The 25872-nt window shown below is 44.4% G+C and overlaps 1 protein-coding gene across 1 annotated transcript in view; it reads right to left on the bottom strand.

Annotated features, from left to right (window-relative positions):
• The window catches only part of LRRC56 (leucine rich repeat containing 56), a 109466-nt gene that overhangs the window by 21409 nt on the left and 62185 nt on the right, over positions 1–25872 (bottom strand). Inside the window, exons 6-7 of the mRNA XM_075065068.1 lie at positions 2267–2363; positions 1664–1861 (exon numbers count right to left, since the gene is read on the bottom strand). Coding sequence (XP_074921169.1) covers positions 1664–1861; positions 2267–2363 — 295 coding nt within the window. The remainder of the gene's footprint in view (positions 1–1663; positions 1862–2266; positions 2364–25872) is intronic.

Below are 25872 nucleotides of genomic sequence, written 5' to 3'. Positions count from 1 at the left end.
GGGGGGGTCAGGGCTCAGGGCAGAGGGCTGAGTGACTGCCCCCCCTCAGAACCCCCAACCCCCCCGCTCCTTGTCCCCTGACTACCCCCTCCTGGGACCCCTGCCCCTAACTCCCCCCAGGACCCCATCCCCTATCTAAGCCTCCCTGCTCCTTGTCCCCTGACTGCCCCGCCTAGGACCCTACCCCCTACCTGTCCCCTGACTTCCCCGACCCTTATTCACACCCCCGCACCCAGACAGACCCCCACGGATTCCCATGCCTATCCAACCGCTCCCCACCCCCTGACAGGACCCCCAGAACTCCTGACCCATACAACTCCCTCTGCTCCCTGCCTCCCCTAACCCTTCTCCACACCCCTGCCTCCTGACAGCCCCCCCCAGAACTCCCAACTTATCCAACTCCCCCAGCTCCTTGTCCCCTGACCCTCCCACCGTAACTGCCCCACCCCCCAGGACCATTTTTACTCTCTGACCCCTGACTGCCCTGACCCCTTATCATGTTCAGCCAGGCTTCCCTGTGGCCTCCTCAGATCTCTCAATGTGGCTCTCACTCACATGCTAACTGAAAGCTGGTTCAATTGTGGGCTGCCCAGCTCTCTCAGTGTGGGCCTGACCCATATGCCATCTGGGGCCAGTTTCACTGCTACCTGCTCTTGCCTCTTGGCCTGGACCAGACTCACATGCTGTCTAGGAGCTGCGTTCCTGTGGCCTGCTCAATTCTCTTAGTGTGGACCTTGCTCATATGCCAACTGGGAGCTGGGTGCAGGCAGCCCGCTGTCCCTGCAATTTCTGAGGGGAGGAGAGGTGCTGTCCTTCAAACCCTCCTCAGAAAGCCACAAGAATTTTCTATTTTTTTAGTTTAGCAGTTTTGAGAAGAAACCCTCAAAGCCATAAAGAAACCTAAGAGACAGTTAATTAAAAATCTTTCAAAAGCTCTCTGAAAGCTCTGCTCAGAGGCGCGCCCTGGAGTCTGCTTTGAGGCAGAGAATTCTGGGAAGTTCTTCTGGAGGGCTGATCCTAAGCACAGGCTCAGTGCAAAGATCTTGGCTGCCCCACTGGGCATGGAAATGAGGAATGCTCACTGTGAAGACTGACATGGGGACTGAGAAAATATTATTTTCTTGCTAAAAGGTAATGGATGTTTTGAAAAAAACATCTTAAAAGCCTGCTCCATGCTCCCTGGTGAGCAGTGAAAGGGGTTTGGCTGGCTAGAACGCAGAAAGAAATTAAACTCTAGCAACTCTTGGGCAGGTTTGCAGCAGATGGTAATAGATTTAATGTTGCACAAATATGTCCACTAGCGTGTGGGAGAAGTGTTTATTCTTGTCAGAACAATTTGCTTGCTAGTTTATTTTTCCCTACACCCACATGTATTAGTAGATGTGCTATGAAAGGGATTCCTACTAATATCAACACTCCCCTGAAGCCATTAGGGAAAAGGTCTTGTCAATCGATACTAATGCTTCCTCTATTCTTCCTTGTGTTCATGGGAAGTGCCTTTAAAAAAAAAACTATAGAGAAAGAGAGATAGAATAGAAAAGAGAGAAAGAAAAGACCTACTATAACAACACCACAACAGAAGTATTTCTGTGGATACCTGATTTACCAACTCAAGATAAACATGTGCAAAATTTAACACAAGCAATCTGAAAAAGGTTCTCACCTCTGAAGACTCTGGGTTTGGCTTCAGGCAAATAAGATTCCCCTCCACTGTGAGACTGTTCAGTTTGCCGCAGAGTCCCAGGTACTGAATCTGATTGATGTCCTCAATATTGTTTCCTTCCAGGTCCAGAACCTCAAGATGATCCAGCAAGCTCACTTGGCTCAGGTCAGAAATATTGTTATAGGCTATATAGAGTTCCTCAACAGAAGTAAACAGAACATATAAACCACAGACTTGCCCAAAGTACATTAAGCCATTTACTGACGTCAAATCTTTAGGATACTGCATACTATAAAGGGCTAGAAACATCAATTAGAATGATCAGGTACTAGCTTGGGCATAGTGTCTCCTATCATGGCTACTGTCATTTTAAGTCAATGAGACTATCATGGAAATAAGTAAGTGTGTTCAGGATCACAAAACAGTTTTGTAGTAAAAAATAATTGCTTTAGCATCTTCAAAGATTAATAAATACAAACTCAAGGTGCCCAATCAAAATCCTTTAAGAACTTTAAAAAAATTAACGGTACAATTACAGAAAGAGAAATATTAACCAAAGATATTAACCATAGGAGCATATTGAAATGACCCAGTTTTACCTACTTTCAAAGAGCTGCAGGAAGAGATTCCATCTAAATCCGTGAGCCCACAGCGAGCCATCCACAATACTTGGAGATGAGACAATGTGCTTCCAAGGTCCCTTGTAAGAGAAACAATTCAAACACTGATTTAAATGGAAAAAGAAATTTAAAAGACATTTTGTTTCCTCTACATTGGAAAATCTGATTGTTTCCTCATAGGGCTTGGCTACACTGGAGAGTTGCAGTGCTGCAACTTACTCACCGTCCACACTTGCAAGGCACATACAGCCTGGCTACAGCGCTGCATGTACTCCACCTCTGCCTGGGGAATAACGATTGCAGCGCTGGTGATGCAGCGCTGCTCCGCCAGTGTGGCCACCAAAAGCGCTGTTATTGGCCTCCAGAGGTATTCGGAGGTATCCCAGAAAAAAAAAATGCCTGCTCAGCCACTCTGCTCATCAGTTCGAACTCTATTGCCCTGGCCTCAGGTACCGCTTTAAAATGCCATCCGGGAATTTTAAAAATCTCCTTCTGTTTGCTCAGGTCCAGGTGTGAAGTGCAATCAGGAATCTTCCAGGTGTCCAATCCTCCACGCGCCAATGAGCTAGCATGGAGCAATGGCGAGCTTGCTGGACCTCATCAGTGTTTGGGGGGAGGGAAGCTGTGCAGTCACAGCTTGCTCTCCAGCCATACGAATTACGATACCTATGGGGAAGATATCAAGGGCATGCTGGAAGAGGCCATGGCCAGGACGCCACTGCAGTGCAGGGTTAAAGTGAAGGAGGCTGCGGAGTGCCTTTTGAAAGCCAGTGAGCCGAAACCGTTGCTTCGGCGCTGCCCACACTGCCATTGTTTACAGGAGCTGGACGTGTTCTTGGGAGTGACAACCAGCAATCCAAGGCCACGACGGACACTTCAGAGCAGGGTGGGGAGGAGGAGGAGTTGGGGGAAGGAGGAACCGGAGACGAGGGTATGGGGTAGTGGGGAGACACGCCGGAGTCCAGGAGGCATGGTAGCGCAGGAGCTTCTTTCAAGCCAGGAGGAAGGTAGCCGTCACAGGCGCCGGTACTTGTGAAGGACAGCAGAGGAGCGGGTTCCGGGTAGCAGCTTTTATTTTCAGGGATGGAAATGTTTTGGGCAGAGGAGGGAGGGATAGGGCTGCATGCATGCAATGCCTAATGTGGAATAGCCATTGAGTGGTCTATCACGTCGCCGGTAATCGCCTCGGTTAATCTCTTCAAAAGTTTCAGCCAGAGAGTGGCAATGGCGTTTCGCAAGTTTTAAGGGAGAGCCACTGTGGTCCTTGTCCCAGTCAGGCTAACGCATCCGCACTTTGGCGGGGTTGGTGGTGACCATTGCTGCACACAGGCAAGCTGCGTAAGGGCCAGGGCAGAATCTGGCAGTTGCTGTAGAAGACCTCCCGCTCTTCCTAGGTGACCCGCAGCAGCAAGATATCTTCCAGGATTAACTCCTGTGAAAATGTTGGGGACTGTTCAGTGTAGTGCCCTGCAGCTGTTTGTTTTCCCAAACGCACAGAAAACCCTGCACAACCTGAAGCAATCAGTCCCCTCACTCACATTTTGGGGCTCCTATGGTTATGTGTGCTCTTTTGGTATGGGAAATTATGCTAAAGTGAAGACTGGTAACTCCTTACGTGTGTGGAATAACCTGTCTGAGAATATAAACAATGTGCTTCTGTTACTGTTCTTTTTTGCCTTTCCACAAGCGACCTTGACTTCTCGGCTGCCCGTGTTATCAAAGCTTCAAGACTCCAAAACCTGCAGAAGAAGCCGCGAAAGTAAGACGACCTGCTGAAAGCAGTTATGGATCACTCTGCCAGAGAGAATAAAAAACTGCAGGACTGGAGGGAAAGGGAAAGCAGGATCCACCAGAGAAACGCAGCGCCAGGAAGAAAAGCACAAGCAGCTGATAAGCATCCTGGTGCGCCACGCGGACTCTGTCCAGGCGCTTATAGCCATGCAGGCAGAGCACTCCTGGCGGCCGGCCCCCCGTCCAAAGCTCTTTCCCTTGTGCCCCAATCTCAGCTCAAAACCCCCTTCCCCAGCATCCAGATTCTTACCTCCACCACTGCCTCCAACACCTGGACGTTCACCAACCAGCCTGAGAATGACGAACGCTTACCCTCTCACTCAACCCATCACCTGCAGTATAGGCATCTGAAGTGCAGCAGTCCATTGCACAGCATCCAGACAGGACATATTTCAAACCTGTGACTGTACAGTTCCCACCGCACCCCCCTGCCTTTAGTTCCAAAATTTGTGTGTCTGTCATAAAGTTATTTTCTTTCAATAAATGAATTCTTGGCTTTGGAAAACTCTTTTATATTGCAGAAAGTCAAAGATACCATAGCCCAGGAAAGAAACAGGCACTGCAAATCAGCTTAGGTAAAAACAGATTCCTACTAACATTGTAACCACTGCACTTCACTCCCATGCAAGGCACAAACATTACTGCTGGTTTTCAGCCTCATAATTCCTCCCTCAAGGCATCCTAATCCCTGAAGCCCTGTGTTGGGCCTCTCAGTAGCCTGCTCTTGGCTGTGAAAATTCAGCCTCCAGGTGTTGAACTCAGAGGCCCATTTCTGACTGATGTTTTTCACCTTTTCCTTCACAAATATTATGGAGGGTAAGCACGTACGCGATATAACCGCAGGATGCTGCTTTTCCCCCAAGTCTAGCTTCCATACAAGAGATCACCAGCGCCCTTTTAAATGGCCAAAGCACACTCACAGTCATTCGGCACCGGCTCAGCCTGTAGTTGAACCAGTCCTTGCTCTTGTCAAGCTTCTTGTATACAGTTTATGAGCCAGGCATTAGAATGGGTAAGCGGAGTCCTCCAAGGATCACAATGGGCATTTCAATGTCCCCTACTGTGATCTTCCGGTCTGGGAAAAAGTCCCGGCCTGCAGCTTCCTGACAGGCCTGTTCCGAAGATGCGTGCATCATGCACTTTTCCAGGCCAGCTGTGTTAATGTCATGAAACGCCCACGGTGGATCTACAGCGCTGGAGAACATAAGAGAAATACCTTCCAATAATGTACTCGGATGCCAGGTGGGTGGTGCAGAATAGGAATATGTGTCCATCTATTGCCCCTCACAGTAGGGAAACCCATTTGTGGAAAGCCATCCAGAATGCTGCACGTTCCACAGAGTCACAGTTCTTCTTAGCAGGATGCATTATCGGCCCTGCAAACTTGCATCAAAACGATCCCAACAGTCGACTTTCCCACTCCAAACTGGTTCCCGACCGATCGGTAGCTGTCTGGAGTTGCCAGCTTCCAGACTGCAATAGCCACCCGCTTCTCCACTGGCAGGGCAGCTCTCAATCTCGTGTCCTTGCGCCATAGGGTGGGGGCGAGCTCAGCACACAGTCTAATGAAAGTGGCTTTTCTCATCTGAAAGTTCTGCAGCCACTGCTCATCATCCCAGACTGCCATGATGATGTGATCCCACCACTCAGTGATTGTTTCCCGAGCCCAAAAGCGGCGTTCCATGGTGCTGAGCATTTCCGTGAATGCCACAAGCAATGTCGTGTCATACACGTCAGGCAACTCGCTATCATCGTCAGACTCCTCATCACTTTGGAGCTTAAGGAATAGCTCAACGGCCAAACGTGATGTGCTGGCGAGACTCGTCAGCATATTCCTCAGCAGTTTGGGCTCCATTTTCCACAGAAATCGTGCTGCATAAAAACCGTTGGAAGAGTCACAATGGCGCCAAATGTGGACGGAAAAACAGGGACTGCTGGGATGTGAAGCAATGCATCAGGGGGCGTTGGGACTGGAAGCAGAATGACCCGCATCCTTCTGTCCCCTTCCCACAACCCATGGCGCCAAAATGGGACGAGGTGCTCTGTGGGATAGCTGCCCATAATGCACCACTCCCAACAGCGCTGCAAATGCTGCAAATGTGGCCACACTGCAGTACTGGTAGCTGTCAGCATGGCCACATTCCAGCACTTTCCCTACACAGCTGTACGAAGACAGCTGTAACTCCCAGCGCTGCACACCTGCAAGTGTAGCCAAGCCCCATAGTCTGTATCCTCAACAGGCAGGAAATATAGAGAAACAGTGCAACTCTCATAGATGAAGAAAGAGATTAAGGTTGTATAGTGAACTGTTTTATTCTAATCTTTTCCCCCAAACACACTTTTCATCTCCAGTGACAACACGCCTCATGGAACACATCTGCTCCCAATTCAAGAAATCCATTCAAAATTCTGTCAAGGGTTTACACTTCGGTGATTTTTCCATAATTCAAAACAAGTTAGATAAATGCTACAAATTCTGTAAGAATTTATTTCTGTTGTTTTCACTACATATTTTATAAGCATAATCCAAATTAATACTTCAGATTTTAACCCCCTGCTCTTGCCTTTTATCACAGTTTATACAGCACCTTTCCTCTCCCTGCATTGGAAGTGATAATCATTTTAGCAAATAATATTGCTTGGATCAGCAGAAAATGGTAATCCACCCCATTCCATCTGTCCACCTCATAGGCCTAGCAACAGGTGAGTAAGGGATTGATTCTGCAAGGCTCTAAGCATTCTGACCCTAATGCAGAAAAGCACTTAAGTATGTTTAACTTTGTGCATGAGTTGTCCCATCGATTTTGCACAGACATAAATAGCTACATAAAGTACAGAAGTAGTGACAAATCAAGCCCAAGGTCTTTAGCACTATCAATCCTCTATCACTGAGCTAAATGTGCATGTCATTTAAATGTAAATGAGATACAATGGCTTGACAAACCCAGAAGAGACCACTGTATACAACCCCAGACTTTCCCCACCATAGAAGAAACACTGCACCCTCTCAATACTAATGAAAAAAGTTTTCCCTACTTCCTAGTCATTGTATTTATTTTAGATTCTTCATAGAACATAGCAAACAACAAAACCTAAGAACCGTCACTGACCAGTCTCTAGTCCAAAGCCTGTGGCTTCCGAGTGTAGCAGAGAGTGATTCCTTTATGTCTCTATTGTTTATTGTATCACTGCGGCTGTTAAAGGCAGATCCTCATGTATACTAGCATAGATGCCTTGACTACACTGGTTTTAGTTCACACCAGCTGAGAATCTGGGCCACAGCAATGACAACGAAAAAGTAAACAATAGGCACAGAAGAATCATTCTTCTCCACTATCAAGATTACAGTCCTTTCTGTGGACTCACTGACCAATTTCTGCTGATGTCAGCAGGTTATACAATTCCTTAACTGGCAGGATCATAAAGCTGACCTGACGAACAAACTCACTTGCTTAAATCCTGCTGGTACTGGATAAGACCCTGCATAAGACGCATAATTGTTTGGTTTCTTTCCAGGAACCAGCTTAGGTCTGTTCATCCAGAAGGGTTTGCCTCTGAACTAAAAGGGTCACAATGTGCCATCACAACCATCCAGCATTTGTAAATAGCCTCTCCAGTGAATATTTCCATTGTACATTGTTTTATTCAAAAGTAACTGATTTCAAGGCATCTTTGAGGCAAGAATGCACCAACTGCAATGTTTACTGAAATTTATAATTATAAAAGCAAAGGATGGAGGGGAGAAACAATGTAAAAATGAAGCAGCTGCCACCAAGCATGGCAATGCTTATTGCCTGAGCAACACACCAATAAACTCAAACCTGTTAATTATGACTAATATGAAGAAAATGGATTGCTCATTTCATGACCCATTTACGCGCTGATCAGACTTTGAGAAATGTGGGTGGTGTTATTTTGGGGTGAAAATCTCCTTTTCTCTAGATCATCAGACCCGGGTAAATGTAAAATGGTTACCCAGGATATTCACATTTTCACACTATTAAAGTGGAAAGCAAATTATTTCTGTTAAATTCTCCATATGTTGCAGTGAAAGACAAGATGGAAAACAATCAGAACTTGATATTTTACCAAATTTTAACAAAAAACCCCCAAATAATATTTGTTTGTGTCTTGTATTTTCTATTTGAATGTGTATTATTCAAATCATAACTTTTGGTATTATGTTTGCCTCCTAAGAGTTCCTGCGAATTAAAATGACCGATGCTGAGTCCAAACAATATATTAATTTACATCTATTTTTTACACGACTGTTTTAGAGTGACTGCCACCACTTCATAGTTTCAGCCATGATTCTGCAATGCGGATCCCAGCACCCTCACAGAGCTCCACCGACTCCAGTAGTGTATCAGTGTTAAACATAATTGTGCCTGTAGTGTGTACAAGGACAAGTCATGTTTTAAAAGTGTGTTAGTTAGTCAAGTTTAATCCCAGTCCCTTCCGAAGTGACCTGCTCTTACATTTGTAAACATGAATTGTCCCTGTGTACTCCAGATGCTAAGTCATGTTTAACATTGTGTTAATTAAAACACGTTAGTTAATTCAGGGGTTCTCAACCTTTTTCTTGCTGAGGTCCCCCTCAACATGCTATGAAAACATCAGGGCCTGGGGAGTGGGAGATGAGGCAGGGATCCTTGGACATAGGCATAGTTTTACTTCTATTTTTGGGGGGCAAGGGTGAGTGGGGCTCAAGCTAGCTGCGCACAGCAGGGTCCAGGGAAGGAGCACCACCTCCACCCCTGGCCTCACTCAACAGGCCACCCAGCCTCTCTGGGATGTGGGAGGATGCAACCAAAAAATATAACTCAAAGGGGAGACTTAGTTCAAAAAGTTTGAAAACTCCTCAGGGTGCAGGTAGGGGGTAGCTCGGGGCGCAGGCAAGCGGTAGCTAGGGGCTGTGTGGGGGCAGGGGGGTAGCTCAGGGTGCAGATAGGGGGTAGCTGGGGCTCTGTGTGGGCAGGGAGTAGCTCAAGGTGCAGGCAGGGGGTAGCTAGGGTCTGTATGTGGGCAGGGGGCTAGCTCAGGGTGCAGGCAGGGGGTAACTAGGGGCTGTGTACAGGCAGGATCGTAGCTCAGGGTGAAGGGAGGGGGTAGCTAGGGGCTGTGTATGGGCAGGAGGGGGGCTCCCAGTGCGGCTCCCAGCTTCAGCAGGGATGGAGGGGATTGCTGGGGCTCCCAGCTGTAGCCCCCTGCTGCTCCTAGCTTGGAGGGGGCAAGGTTTACCAGCTTCAGCCTTAAGTCACTCCCAGCTTTGGGGGCTTGGAGGAGGGCCGCCAGCTTCAGCCTCACGCCGCTCCCAGCAGGGGCGGGGGGGCCACCAGCTTTAGCCCCACACCGCTCCCAGCTTCAGTGCTGAGGTTTAGGGCACCAAGTTTCAGCTGCAAGGCTCTGCGGCCTCCCTGAAAGGGCCCACGGACCCCCCGTTGAGAACTGCTGAGTTAATCCATCTTCAAACATGATGTATTTCCTAGTGTGGACACAGTCTTAAGGGGGTACTGTGTAAAATAAACATTACTTTTTGAAGTTCTTACCTCTGAGCAAACTTTAGAAATCTAACTTACTTGTCAAAGTTCATGCTAGATAATAAAAATACATAAATCAGTTCTGCTTCTGTCTATAGTTTTTGGAACTGATTGTTATCCAACTAGCAACTCCTTTAAAGCCAATGTAGTTAGAACTGGTGTGACAAAAGAATCAGAGCCTGTGTCTCAGGCTCACGGGCACATGTAGAATGCTGCAATGTTTGGGATGTAAACACTAGCAAGACAATTTTTGTTACTGTTGCTGATTTACAAAAACGGTTTCTTTGGCATTAAAAAACCCAGATTAAAACCTTTATCTTGGTTTTGGGTTTTATAAAAACCTATTTCTACAATGCCTAAATACGGGGCTAAAGTTGACTGACTGTCCAAAGCTGCAAAGCTGACCATTAACTCAAATCAAAGAATGAGTCACAATAAAGTACAAGAACCTTAGTTGTATAAGATGTACAATTTGCTATCGCTGGGCCTGCGTCTGTGCTCTGCTTTACAAAGGGGGGCACAAAGCAAAGCTAACTGGGCCCTGAGAAATACAGAAGGGCACCACTGGATTAAAGTAAGTGACCCAGTGCCACTCCTTCCATGCAGCATCCAGTGTAGAGGGATGCCAGCAAATTTTCTAGGGCAGGAGGGGACTGGCCAGAGCAATTTGCTCTTTGTCTTTCCTGGGTTCAGAGAAGCTACTGCAAGTCGAGACAGCAATGGGGCTCCTCTAACTTATGCTGTGGGCTGTGCCAGCCATTGCAACAGCCTAGAATCCTGAGTGGTGCAGCTCCAAATTTGTCCCAGGGTATTTTTATATCACTTCTATAAAAAACAATGTCAAGTCAGACTGCTTGTAACAGCAAGGCACATCTGCAAATATTTTATTTCTGAACTAACACAAGGAGCATTTGGAAAGCTTTGGATCACATTTGCAAAAAAAAAAAAAAAAGTTCATGCTTGCAGCATCAAAAAAATTCCCAAATTAATTAACGCACTGTAATTCCCATTGAGAATGCTGCTGCTAAAAGACTGCAAGGTAAAACAGCAGTTGAACTCAGAGTAGGCTGCCCCTGACAAGATAATTGCATGCACCTGCATTTCTGAAAGTATTTCTACATTTTTGTTGACCCTTTGGAAGAAAAGTTAAGAAATTCCAAAAGATGGGAGTGCCTCATCTGGAACCAGCTCTGCTTCATTTGGAATGTACAAGTTTGTGGGGATTAGCAAGTCTTGGGAAATATTGCACACGTATTGATCACATTTTGTGTGTAAGTTCATATATTTAAGTGCAACGCTCAACTGAACCTGAACTACAGAGCCACAACTGATGCCTCACTAATAAAAAAAAGAGGAGATTTACATTCTAACCACAATTTATGATGGAAATTAAGAGGAAAAATCCATTTCTATTATATTTTAAGTGTGAGGAGGCCAAGAAAAGATTACAATTTTTAGGGAAACAGTGTTTATGAAGATTGTTGAAGATACAGAATGATCCTTCATACCACTATGCTAGGTTAATTATTATTATTTATATGCTGTAGCATCAAAAGGCAGAAATCAGAGACCAGGGCTCCACTGTGCAGAGCTCTGTACAAACAGATAACAAGACAGTACCTTTCCTAAAGAGCTTACCATTTAAATCAGCTCTGTGGGGCAGGGATTATCTAACTAAGAAGTAATTGGTTTGAACATTGGCCTACTAAATCCAGGGTTATGAGTTCAATCCTTGAGGGGCCACTTAGGGATCTGGGGCAAAATCAGTACTTGGTCCTGCTAGGGAATGCAAGGGGCTGGACTCCATGACCTTTCAAGGTCCCTTTCAGTTCTAGGAGATAGGATATCTCCATTATATTTTAATTTATGGGTAGAGATGAAATTCCACAAAAAGGCTGAGGAGTTTCTGGCAGCTAGGAAAGGTGGCAGATAAGAAATGTAGGGCCCAGCACTAATGAATGATGAAGATAAGTTAGATACATGATTATGTACAGTATAAAACAGGATCTGGGACGAACCATACTCCATTCTAGGGGGCACGGCACAGATCACACAAACACATATAATAATAGACACTTCTGTTCCTAGTGGATAAGTGTCCGATCACCACAAATGATATTAAGTAGCAGAAAGGCTAAGAAATGAAGGGGCATAGAGATTAAACTACCTTCTCATTTCTGCAAGTGTTTCTTCCATGTCATCTTTGAGTGACACTGACAAAGCAATGTGTGAGAAGCTGCCACTTCCCATACTGTATCTTCTGGTGATGAACAAAGGACTACAGTTTCTAGGGGTGCCAAACCAGCAGCTTTCAGAAGCTCTCATCATTTCACGCACAGGCCTCAGCTTGTGTGTGTGAGGAGCATGAACAGAGTTCTAAAACACACTCTTTACTATCCAAAAATATAGAACAAACTTGTGCTAAGAAACCAATATGTACTCACACAGCCACTGCCACTTATGTTGCCATTTTTACAGGCAGTGAAAAATGCTGGAGAGTTCTATTCATGGGAGTTTAAAGCTGCACTATAAATTGATTTTGGCTGAAGAAAATGAATATAACAATATGAAAACTATGCTCCAATTTTCTCCACACAGGTTTGTCCAGAGAATTCCTACCACCGCAGTACTATGTTCCTGTCAGGGTATTGCGACATCCTTCCAACTTGCACAGAACCATTCATGATTTCTTTTGTGAAATCCAATTCTCCAGACAGCTCATCACTCTTTGAAATGAGGGGAAAAAAACAAGTTTGGTTTACAAATAATGATATTTTGAAAAACAATAACTTGTTCTTCTTTTAATCCAGCACACTGGTTCTTTGGGGATTAGTTCACTTGAGCCAAAATTCTACTGGATGGAGACCAGACTTTAAATGCCAAACTCTGCTTTGGTTTTGCCAGTGTAAGTATAGAGAAGCTCCACTGATGTTAACAGAGCTACTCCACACTTCACAAATGCAGCCTTGAGCAGAATCAGGTCCTAAATGTCTACTAGTGGGAACCCTGTACTGTTTAATTTCAAAATTATTCAGAACCATTCAGCTAAACCACAAAGCATCTAAGTCACCCAATTTGCAAACAATAACTGTTTTCTAAACACATGTATCTTTGTTTAATGAATCCTAACATGCAATATTCTTCCAAAATCATTTTAGAGGCTGTTCTTTTCATTTCCAAAGAAGGCCATTCTAAAGGTTAATATGCTAGCTATTAGCCAACTTTCACCATTAAATACAGATTTTAAAATAATGACCAAGTTACTGGCTTCCTGCTTAGGAAAAAACAAACAAATCTCCTCACTGCGTTATAAAGATCAAGAGAGATTTATTAAGGAGTGTAATGATAACAGAGATCTCGTCCATATGTCAGTATACAATGGTTTGGTTGTATGGGTAACTAACATCAGAAGCAAAAATGTTTAAAGTTTGTATGTTACTTAAATCAATAACATATGCTTAAATGGGAAGATTACATAATAGTGTCATTGTTCTCTCAAATGGCTATAAAGTACTCAAAACTGTAAAACAGCGTGTGTGTCTGTGCGCTTCTCTTGTTTTGTTAAGTCTGTGACACAGACCTCATCTCAGCAAGCAGATAAGGGGATATCCTTATGTCCCTGCAGTATCCCTTTGCAGCCAAAGGGGCTCCATGCAGGTGCAAAGATCTACCCAAGTGGATCTGATGGCAGAATTGGAGGCTTACTTTGTATTTTGTATACTTGCTAATATAATTAGGGAATAATGATTCTCCTTTCTCTTGTATCTCGCAGTCATCTACACCTGAATGCAGTCGGTGGAAAATGCTCCCATTCTGATAAGTTAATACCTTGTACCCACTTTGCATTGGTACAGATGATTGGCCCTGGTGCAAGGCAGTGGTGAATAAGGTCCAGACTTTTGTTGCAAAAAGCCTATTGTTACACTAAAATGCTACGTTGCTGTAATGCCTAATATTTTATCCTCATTTTGCCTTCAGAACTGAGCAGTCTTTTCTTAACAAGTGTTCCTTACCTTGTTTTGCAACATCATCCTCAGACTCTGAAAACTAAGTGAGAATGAGGCTTTATCGAGCTATTTTTAAATTTACAGGTGGAAAACATCAGGGGAAGGTAAGTGTGCTCAAGTCACATAAGTTGAATAGGAAGCTTGCATCTACACAAGCTTTGGGTTTAATAACCAGTGTGTTATGTGAAACTCTATTTCCATTATTCTTTTTTTACACGCAAATGCAGACTTGCGTTTCACTGTGAATGAAAAAGGTGGTGATGGTGGGTATCTTTGCAGCCCAATGTGTTGCTGAATGTTTTTAACAGGGTTTTTCAGGCAACCTTCGTACTAACTAAAACCTTTATTTTCCAAGTGTTGATGACACTCAGTTTTTCTCCCAATAGAAATATTTTATGGGTTCTTCTTGTTTAAACATTCAGATTTGGAGTGGGGGCAAAAGCACTGCATAGCACTTTTCTTCTATAGAGCTCAAACTATCATTATCCTCCATTTTATTGATGCAGAAACTGAAGCACTGAGAAGGAAATGACTTGCCCAGACACACACCAGTCACTTGGGAACAGCACCCTGGTTTCCGGGCTCCCAGTCCATAACCCTTTGCACTGGGGACCTTAATATCTCCAGCCTCAGAGTTGCTCTGATTTGCAGCCAGCAGCAATAGCTCCCAAAGAGTTGCTGCAACAGCCTGTGATCACTGGAGAAGAGTGGACCCTGGCCATACTCCCTCTTCCCAACACTTCCTCTAACCTGAGGCCGGGTAGGTGTAGAGATGGCTACATTACCAGGGATTCCAGTTACTGAAGCATCCAGACTACTCAAGTCTGAGGCTGATGATCTGGCCCAGAATCTACAACTGTCCATCTTCTCTTCAAACTGTTTTTCTCCTCTGAATCTCACTGCTGCTGGTAGTTACTTGTCTTGAGTGTTTGCTGTCCAGGGCTGTGCAACCATATTGGTAGCTTTAATCTGGAAGAATGATCGAGCTAATCCATAGACAAATTTGCTACAAACAAGGCAGCCAGAGACACTTCTGCACTCCATGGGTGAAATCCTAGCTTCACTGAAGTCAATAGCAAAACTCCTATTAACTTCAACAGGGCCTATATTTCACCCCGGGAGTCTGTCCTTCATAAGAGTGAACTCTCTGAGCATCTTTTACTAGGCTAGGATTGCTCTGCTGAAGCAGACAGGAGTGGAGGATGCCAGCAAGGATACAACCAACCCTTCCAAGTTGTGTTTCAGGGCTATACCTATCTTCATTTTTGTAGTATATTCATGTACTGTAGTAATAATGACACAAGACTTGCAGCACTATCTGCAAATATTTTGTTTCACAATTCAGAGCATATCAGAGTAGAACCTTATTTTATATGAAATCCTGCTCATCTGAACTAACTGAACCAAGGTAGTTTCAAACAAAATCAGGAGAGCTGATCAATACACTGGTTTTGTAGGGGGTCAGAATTGTGTTTTAATTAACTAAGAGTTTTTGTTCGACTTAATAAGTTATAATGTACTATGAAGGGGAAGTCTCTGAAATGTAGCTTTAATTTAAAATGTTCTCATTTTCAGCTATTGTCAAAAAACCCAGAGCAGAATAATTGGCTTGATCAAAGCTGATGTACTTGGAATGAGGAATAATAATTCTCTAACACATGAATATATGTATGCGTGGGTGGGGTACATGTAATTTTGTGTTAATTTCCTTTTGAACTTGAAAATTGCTTGTCATTTTATCTATGTGGTAGTCTTTTAACAGGTAACCGAGTATTAATAATGAAATACTAACAGCTTTAACTGAGTTTCCACAAATTCAAAAATAGCCGGATTTGCTAAAGTGTGGCTCATAAGCCAAATACAGCCCTGGGACTTCCTTCTACATTATGCTTCCACTCGTGGCAAAGGTGGGGAGTTTTGCCCATAAAGGCTGTCTACCTCAATATGCAATACTCCATCCTGACATCAGCATTACATATTCTGAACAGGCAACTGAACTTTCAAATGGAGGAAAATTTAGATACACAGTAAATAAAACTGCATCTCAACTGTCTCCTCTTTTAGCCCCAAAGCGATCTATGCTGCACAGAAATTTGGCATTCCCTCGCTTTAACTGTTGAAAATGATGTACATCGGAAATAACAAATAATAAAGTTAAGGTTACAGAATGAGATGCATTCCTTTAGTGTAAATAACTCAACATTTTCAATTTACTGCCTGGTTAATGTCTTTGTATTTTTAATTTTGGGTCTTTGTTTTACATTGCATTCCAGATTTGAGGTTTAGCAAAATAAGAGAGATGTGCTTCCACTTTGCTTTAATACAGTTTTGACACTTTAAAATCAACACCCCTGAAACTTTCTACAGCTCATTGGCATTTAAAAAAAAACAACTTTAATACACATAAAAATCAGGAAAAAATGAAATACCAGAACAACTGGACATATGAAAATTAAGAAGAAAGACGCCAGTCATTAGATTCCTATTCAACTTCTGTTCTGTTGGAAGTTGTAAATAAATGTTATCTCAAAAAACCAAAATAAATTGCTATGAGACCAGATACCTAGATTCCACAGAGATGAGTATGATATTAAAACCTAGACAGAAAATGTTGAGCTGTTTTGAAATGACTGAACAGACTCTCTCTTTCAAGATTGTTTAATTCTAGCAGTTTCATACTATGCTATAATGTAAAGCCCTCTATGAATTTTTAATGTCTCCCTATAATTCTCCAATGTAGCAGCACAATTACTTCCAAACTGATGTGTTCCTGTGAAATTTTAAGTAATTTTTAAGTAAACCAACTGAATTAGTTTACTAAGGGTGCATCTATGCTGCAAAGTCACAGCAACAAGATGGAGTTTGTAGCCACCAGGGAAGTCATACGTCCATGATTGATTCAGCTTTTTGCAGACCGATGCCATTTTTTACATCAGGGGTCAGCAACCTCTGCCATGTGGCTCGCCAGGGCGGGCCAGGCCAGTTTGTTTATCTGCCGCGTCGGCAGGTTTGGCCAGCAAGGGATGTGCTGGCCGTGGCTTCAGGCCTCCTACATTGGCCTGAGATGGTGAACCGTGGCCAGTGGGAGCCGCGATCTGCCGAATCTGCCTACGCAGCAGATAAACAAACTGGCCCGGCCCAGCAGGGTGCTTACCCTGGCAAGCTGTGTGCCAGAGGTTGCCAACCCCTGGATTACATGTTAGTTTGAACGTTCCCAGGAAAGCTCAGATGTGGATTGGTGTCTCCCAAAGTCAATCATCAGTTAAGTGTTTCTTGACCGGGCACTTACTGAAAATAGTCCTTTCTCAGGAAGCTGACCAAATGCTTCACTGAGGCTGCTTGAAATCAAACACATTGAGATACAAGTACATAGCCAATATTCATAACTTCAAATACAAAAAGGATACACACATACAGACAGCATAATCATAACCAGCAAACTACAACCTTTTCATAGACACCCCACTTGACCTCCTCTGTACAAGACTTGGTGCAACCATAGGACCTTGGTTGCAACAGTGATCTATATGGTCACAGTTCATGTCAATAACGTCATAACTATATTGAGCTAAATTTTAAGTGTAGACCAGACGTTAGGAAAAATTCCCATTGAAGCCATTGCTAGAGTACAGATGGTAGAAAATGAGATTATTTATTTATTTTCTATTAAAGAAAATTAAGTTGTTAGTTTCTAAGGTGCCACAAGTACTCTTTGTTCTTCTTAATAGAAATGATTTTCTTTCAATTTATGTTAACTGTTTTAAGACGAACATTTTAAAAAATTCTCCAAGATGCAAAAATTTTGGAAACAAACAAATGAACAAATCCTACATAAATAGGCTGTGACTGGCACTTAAGCTGTTAGGCTATAATGTAAAGAGAGAGATGGAAACCTTATTTCATCTAATTATTACACCTGTGTATTTGTGAATTTCACAGGAAGGAAGATTTATTTCTATACCACCGAGCCCAGTTTATTTATCATAGTCAATGGGAGATTTGCTTGACTAAGGACTGACACTGGGTGAAACTTTTTGGGAGGATAGTAAATGCATTTTTAATGCACTGAAACTATTTGCAAATTCAGATCGAATTCTGCCAACAGTTTCAGCCACAGGAGAGAAAAAAACCCAAAGCCATTTGTTTCAGCCATTTTGGAATAAGCCTTTTTGACTTTCCATTTAGGAATGTTTAGTTTCAAAATGGTCAAAACTTTGTGTTTCAACACAGTGGTTCATTTAGAAATGTATGTAGCTAAATATAAAAAAGGGGGAGAGGGTGAAAAACATCCGAAAACAACCTAAAGTGAAAAAACAAAACAAAAAACATGTGTGTGGTGTGAGGGTTAAACAAATAGTTCTGTTTGACCCAAACTGATTTTTTTTGGTTTTTCTTACCAAAAAGTGGTTTTTTTTCTGGATTTTTTCAATTTGGCCCCCAACATGTCCTGGTTTTCACAAAGCAGCTGCAGAGCACTGGAGAATCAAGCCCTTGATGCACAATAGAAGTCACACAATTTCTACAATACAAAATAGTGAGCACAGCATATAATTGCATGGGGCCAGATTTTCTAAAGTATTTAGGCACCTAAGCAGGTCAATGGGAGTTAGGGACCTAACTCAGAAAGGCACTTTTAAAATCACACTAGCTGCCTATTTGCATCTTTAGGTGCCTACAGACCTTTTGAAAATTTTATCCTGGCCCTCTCTACCACCAAGAAACCAGATTACATGTTCCCAGCACCTCAATGAAGCAAAAATAACTCTGCCATTATTTACATTTATTATTATGAGATGGTAATTACCATAGCTATATTATGTTAGGAAGACTTCCAAGATTCAAACACCAAGTTCTTGCAATCTTCTAAAAAGAGGCTACCATTATTTTTTTAAAAAGTAAAAACACATTGATTACCCACAGTTTGTTTAGTGTATTTACAGATATACAATATTTGTAAAGTATAGTGTCAACTAATTACAGATGCCACACTAAAAACTGTGAAGCTTTACAAAGAGCCAGGAGTATGGGAACAACAAAATTAACACATGCAGATCTAAACAAAAAAGGAGCACTTCTTCCAGCAGTGAAATCCAGCCATCTCTGGGTGGTTCTAACATTGTGGCATAGAACTACATAAAATTTTAAGGAAGGAAGTGAAGAATTCCTTTTCCATATGAAACTCCAGGGTGAATTTAGCTGAAAAGAACGTAATTACCCAAACTGGAATGTGGCCTGAACAGCAGTGTCACAAAGAGTGCTGTGGTATCTTTAATGGCCACACGTAGTGAGGAACCTTGTTTTACGTCTCATCTAAAATATACCAATTCCATTGGCACTATAGCATCATCTGATACCACACAGAGAATATTGGTGGTGAGTCAGAGGGAACTGACACCATTTCCTATTACATGGAGGTGTCAATTAATTTCTTTTATGCAAGTACTGACCCATCCCAACCATGCCTGACTTGTGCCGTGGCTGTCACAAACAGTGAAACAGAAATGATAGACCTACAGGGAAAGAAATATACGTGCATGTGTGATTTTTGTGGAATAGCAACAGATTCTCTTTGAGCTGCAATGCACTCATGTAAGATGACAATCACTAAATCAACTGAATTCTGATTTTACAGAAATCAAACTCTCAGAACTGATCATATATATTATTATCTGCATCTCTTCTTCGCCTCCTCACCCTCTAGTTACATTGCATGCCATTTACCAATAGGCAAATAAATCTAAATTGCTGCATTTCCCCCTTTTTGAAACCACCAGCAGCCCTGCATTCCAAGCTCATAGTTTTCTATTCAATGTAACTGTTTCCAGAAAAAAAAAAAAAAAAAAGCTGCAGACAACGGGCTCTTCTGGAGGAAAGAATCAAAACAACCCACAACCCCCCCATTACACTATTGTTATGGTTTTCGGACCTATTTCTGTAAGGACATACCTTTCTGATGGCTGCTTGGACCACTGTTGTCATGGAGACAGTTAAGGTTGGGCAGCTCTACCAGCAGCAGTCGAATTACCATTACTCCCCAACTCTCAGGTCTTTGGATTTCCTCTAGGGTGACCAGACAGCAAGTGTGAAAAATCAGCACAGGGGGTGGAGGATAATAGGTGCCTATATAAGAAAAAGCCCCAAATAGTGGGACTGTCCCTATAAAATAGGAACATCTGGTCACCCTCGTTTCCTCAAAGATTGACTGTAACCATTCGCTTTCATCACTGACTCAAAAGATCACTCGTGCCTAAGTTCCCATAAGTGAACACTAATACAGTGGGTAGAAAAGTTGCAGATGCAAATGGTAATAGCTGGGCATTTAAATACTTGTCTGCAGACACAAATCCATTAGTTATTACTATCATTATTTGTGTTACAGTAGTGTACAGAGACCTCAGCTGAGGTCAGGGCCCCATCGTGCTGGGTGCTGTACACAAACAGAGAAAGAGACAGTCCCTGACCCAAAGAGCTTATAATTTAAATAGACAAGACAGGCAAAGGGAGAATTATAACAATTTTTTTTAACAGATGGGGAAGAAAGGTGCAGGGAGAATAAGTGACATACCTAAGGTCATTGTGGCTGATCGAGGTATTGAACATGATCTTCTGAATCCCAGTCCAGTGTTTTAACCCCAAAAGCATCCTCTCTTGATAGTGAGATACCACCATTTCTGTCTACAATCTGTTGGAGGTGCAAAACGGCACCTTGCAAAATTAGAGATTGGATTCAGGCCCAGCTGAGACTGGGCCCTTCAATTTACTCATATTGCAATGTGGCCATTTGAACTAGTTACATACTGTAAACTATCAATGTTTTTAAGTACAACCCAAACCAATGATGACTGGGCTCAATTAAAACATTTTCTTTGGATATGATAAAGTTTCATTTTCATGAAAGAGGAAAGGAAGGGAGAAGGGGTACCCAGAGAGTGAGAACCAGAAGAGGTTCGGGTATACAGAGTTTTTGCTTCCTGACACTAATGCTGGAGTAGGGATAGTCTTGCCCCTCAACGTGCAAAGGGGCAGGTCATGATCCCTCTATTTCCAGACCCTTCACATAGGAAGGGGCAGGCTGGGAAATTCACATCATTGCTCTTAACCGATTCCACAGGAAACCAGCCGTACAGCTGATACAGCCTAAGCACACTATGTATGCTTTTGATTGAGCCACTCTGCACTGCGGAATCCCACTTAAAGAGGGGCTCCAGAGACAGTGATACGTGGAAGAGGCAGAGTGAGAGGACCTTGAATTAGTACACAGGCTCAAAGTTTTATGCCCATGACCCTGCCTCTAGAAGGTCTCAGGAAATCCATCAGTTTTGGGAGGGGGCTGATTTCCCTGCTTTTTTCATGATGAAAACACTTCTCCCTCTCTTTCATGGAAGAATTATCAGGAAATGCTGAAAGGGGAATCAAGGATTTTTTCAATGGGAGAGCATGATCTAGTCCTACTGGGAGGTTCACTACTAAAATAATTAGCCAGGGTTCAGATAGTGAGACGGTGCCATGAGGTGGCAGGAATCTAGGGATACCAGAATCTAGTTCCCAGATGGTCCTGTCACAGCAGAGATATCAGCACTTGGAAAGAAATGGTACAATGAACCATTTTTTCAAATAATCTCGGGCAAGATATCCTACCTCCCATTCACACTGTGACCTGGGGTAGCAAAATAGTTATGAAGTTATGGATTTGCATGAGCTTAAACACTGGAGTAAATAAGAGCGTTCTGGGTGTGAGCATAAAAACAAAGAACCAAAACAGTGCAACATTTAGGCATTATTTCTTCCTCAATATACATATATTCCTTTCACCTCAAACACTCCCTGAAAGTAAAGTTCTCAAAGGGTATTTCTACTGCAAAGTTAGCCCAGGATTTGAACTCAAGCTCAAGCCTAACCCCCTTTCCATCTACACACAAATCACACTAACTCAGGGCTTAGACCCAGGGTTCCAGGACTCCACAGCAGGTAGAGGGTCTGAGCCTGAGTCAAGCCAGGACCTAGAAGTTCAAGCCCTATGGCTCTGCAATGTAGATGCAGCCCCACTGGACTCGTTATCTGAGAATCTGTGAAAAGTATTCCATAATCCAACAGGCCAACTTTCTTTGTCCTCTGAACAATCAAGTTTGTGGACTGTGAAGTTTTCCCACACTCCACCCCAAACAAATGGCTAGAGCAGCGAGATTTTGGGAGGGCACTAGAACGCCTGGGATATGGATGGTTGGATTTGGCCCACATAAAGCAGTGTAGATGCTGGAATCTCAAGATGGGACCCAGGGTTCAACAATTTCTTACCCGGGGTTTCACGTGAGCGTAGCTGCTCAAGCCCATGATCATACGATGATTCCCCTGTTAGGAAGCTGTTTATGATAAAAAGAAGAGGGGCAAATATGGGGAAGGGCCTGGGAGAGGGCTGCGTCCGCTGCACCTGTCAGGCAGAGAGCCTGTGCTGGAGAGTTTCAGCAAGCAAGAGTTGGCTGCAGAGACGCTCAGCTGGAGAAGGATGTAAGGACTGAGAAGCCCTGGAGATGAGGACTAAGGGCTTGACTACACTGGAGAGTTGCAGCACTGGTGATGGGGTTACAGTGCTGCAACTCACTCTGTGTACACACTTGGAAAGCCCAGCCAGCGCTGCAACTCCCTGGCTGCAGCGCTGGCTGTACACCTGGTCTGCTTGGGGTGTAGCGATTCCAGCGTTGGTGATGCAGCGCTGCTGATCAGGTGTGGGACACCAAAAAGAAGGCTGTTATTGGCCCAGGGTATAGGAAGTATCACCAGCAACTTTTCAGCATCTAGCTCATCATTTCACATCCACTGCCCTGAGCCGAGGTGACGCCGCCCCTTTAATGCCCGGGAAAATTTAAATCACTTCTCTGTTTGCCAGAGCCCAGGTGTTGGATGCATACAATCAATCAATCCTGACCATGCCCTCCCGCCCCCAACGAGCCCCAGCATAGAGCAATGGTGAGCTGCAGGACCTCATCAGTTGTTTTGGTGCAAGGAACTGTGCAGTCAGCAGCTGCAGCGTCCAGCAGTAGAATTATGATACCTAGGCAGATATCAAAATCCATGCTGCAAAGGGCCATGAACGGGACACCACTGCAGTGCAGGGTTAAAAGTAAAGGAGCGCTTGCGAGTGCCTATGCAAAGCCCGTGAGGGACACCGCTCAGGTGCTGCCCACGACCTGGCGTTTTTACAACGAGAGCTGATGCGATACTTGGTGTGACCCCACTGTCAAATCCGAGGACCACCGATGGCAGTCAGAGCGGGAGAGCAAAGGGAAGAGTGTAGAAAGAACCGAGAGGAGGGTTCTGCGGTGGTGGAGACACCCGGAGTCCCAGAGGATGCCAGCCAGGAGCTCTTCTCAACAAGGAGAAGCTAGCAGTCGAGCAGCTGGAAACATGTTGGTGAAGAAGAACAGAGAGCGTGTCCCAGTAAGCAGCTTTATATTTAAGGAAGAAATGTTTGGAGTAGCGGAAGGAGGGGGGGTGGTTTATGGCTGCCTGAATGCATGCCTAGATGTGGAATAGCCCATTGATTTGGTCTATCACGTCGCTGTAATCGCCTTTGTAAACTCTTGAAAAAGTTTCAGCAGAGCGTGGGCAATGCACTTGCGCAAGTTATATTTGAGAAGCACTGTGGTCCTTGTCCAGTCCAGACTAAGTGTCCGCCGCCACTGTGCCATGAGGGTGGGAGACCATTGCTGCACACAGGCAAGTTGCATATGGACCGGGCGGCCATCCACCACTGCGGAGAAGCTCCTCCCCCGCTCTTCCCAGGTGACCAAGAGCAGCGAAATATCTGCAGGATACAAATCCTGTGGAAAATGTAGGGTACTGTTCAGTGCACTTTCCCCCAGCTGCTTTCTGCTTTCCAATGGCACAGAAAGCCCAGTGAAGCGCCTGATTCAAGCACCTCCCCTTCCAGGGGAGTCGCAGCAGAAAACACTGATTCCAGGAGTAACTGCTGTGGCAATTGTGGGGTGGTGTTCGTCACTTTCCCCAGCTGCCTATCTGCTTTCCCCAATGCATAGAAACCCCAATGAGCCCTGACTCAAGAGCTCACCTTCCAGGGGAGTCGGCAGAAAAATGGATTCATTAAATCACTCATTTCCATTAGCTCACCGTGTCCTCTCTGCTGTGGCCTCTCTGTGCTATGTTTGCCTATGTGTAATGGTGCTAACAATAGTCTACAAAACTCTTCACTGTGATTATAAACAATGCAAGCCTCTATATAAATGTTTCTATTTCTATTTTTTTTAAGTGTCCTTGAATCCTCTGGCCCTATCAACGGACTGATGTGGAGCTACAGAACTTGAGGAGAAGACCAAGGAAAAGCAAAGAAGAGTTGGTGAAAGCAGTTATTGAATCAGTAATCCAGAGAGGAGTAAGAGGCTGCAGGACTGGAGAGAGAAAATGGCAAGCAGTGTAGAGGGAACAGAAAGCAGGAGAAAGGATTGGGCTAGAAGAAAAGCACAAAGCAGCTGATAAGCCTCCTGCACGCCAAACGGACGTATGCAGTCACTGGTAGCCATGCAGGACAGATCACTACCATGCTTAACCCACCCTCATCCCAAAGCTCTCTCCTTGTGCCCACTGTTTGCTCAAACCCCCTTCTCCAAGCAATCCTGGTTCTTACCACCACCAGCTCCCCAAAACCTGTACATTCACCTACCAGCCCTGAGAACTACAGACCCTTACCTATTGCACTCAACCCCAACCCCCATCACCATGCAGCATATTAATCCTGAAGTGCAGCAGGCATTGCACAGCACTCCAGGCAAGGAACATATTCAAACATCTGACTGTACAGTTCAGCACCCTACCACCCTGCCCTTTTTTATGTACTGTATTTTTAATGAAGGATTTCTTGGCTTTTTAAAACAGTTCCTTTAATTAATTGCAAAAGTGAAACATACTGTTACCCTAAGGGAAAAACGGGCACTGCAAATCATTGTAACCACTGCACTTAAACTCATGTGCAAGGCACCTAAGAAAACATTACTGTTGGCTTTCAGCTCGAAATTGCTCCCGTAAGGCATCCCTAATCCTTGGAAGCCCTTGCTGGGCCCTCTCTAGAGCCCTGCTCTCTGGCTGTGGAAAATTCAGCCTCCAGGTGTTGAACCTCGGAGGTATGTCATCACTGATGTTTCACCCTTCCCTTCACAATATTATGGAGGGTACAGCATGCGGATATAAACCGCGGGGATGCTGCTTTCCCCCAAGTCTAGCTTCCGCATAAAGACACTCCACCAGCCCCTTTAAATGGCAAAAGCACAAATTCCACAGTCGATTCTGCACCAGCTCAGCCTGTTAGTTTGAACCCGTTCCTTGCTTCTTTCCTCCCTGTACAAGCTTCCCTGTATACGGTTTCATGAGCCAAAAGGCATTAACGGGTTAAGCAGGGTCTCCCAAGGTCACAAATGGGCATTTCGACGTACCCTACTGTGATCTCCGGTCTGGGAAAAAAGTCCGCGGCCTGCAGCTTCCTGAACAGGGCCACTGTTCCGAAAGATGCGTGCATCATGCACTTTTCCGAAGGCCAGCCTGTGTTTTAATGTCAATGAAACGCCCACGGTGGATTCCCACAGGCGCCTGGAGAACCATAGAGAAAATACCCCTTCCGATTAATGTACTCGATGCCAGGTGGGGTGGTTGACAGAATAGGAGATATGCCGTCCCATCTATCGCCCTCCACAGTTAGGGAAACCCAATTTGTGGAAAGCCATCCACAATGTACTGCCACATTCCCCAGAGTCACGGTTCTTCTTAAGCAGGATGCGATTAATGGCCCGCAAACTTGCATCAACACTATTCCAATGGTTGACTTTCCCACTCCAAACTGGTTCCCGACCGATCAGTAAGCTGTCTGGAAGTTTGCCATCTTCCAGACTGCAATAGCCACCCGCTTCTTCCACTGGCAGGGCAAGCTCTCAATCTTGTGTCTTGTGCGCTGCAGGGTTGGGGCGAGCTCAGCACACAGTCTCATGAAAGTGCTTTTCTCATCCAAAAGGTTCGGTAGAAAAAAACAGCCACTGCTCTCATCCCAAGACTGCAGGACGATGTGACCCACCACTAGTTGCTTGTTTCCCGAGCCGAAAGGCAGCAGTTCCACGGTGCTGACACTGTCCGTTACTGCCACAAGCAATTAGTGTCACGGCACGTAGGCGAATCTAAATCATCGCAGACTCCTCACTGTCACTTTGAGCTGAAGGAATAGCTCAACTGCCAACGTGATGTGCTGGCGACAA

The sequence above is a fragment of the Chelonoidis abingdonii genome, chromosome 4 (assembly GCF_003597395.2).
Source record: "Chelonoidis abingdonii isolate Lonesome George chromosome 4, CheloAbing_2.0, whole genome shotgun sequence".
NCBI lineage: Eukaryota > Metazoa > Chordata > Testudines > Testudinidae > Chelonoidis > Chelonoidis abingdonii.
The sequence above is the reverse complement of the archived record's forward strand: the minus strand, read 5'-3'. Positions and strand labels throughout refer to the sequence as shown.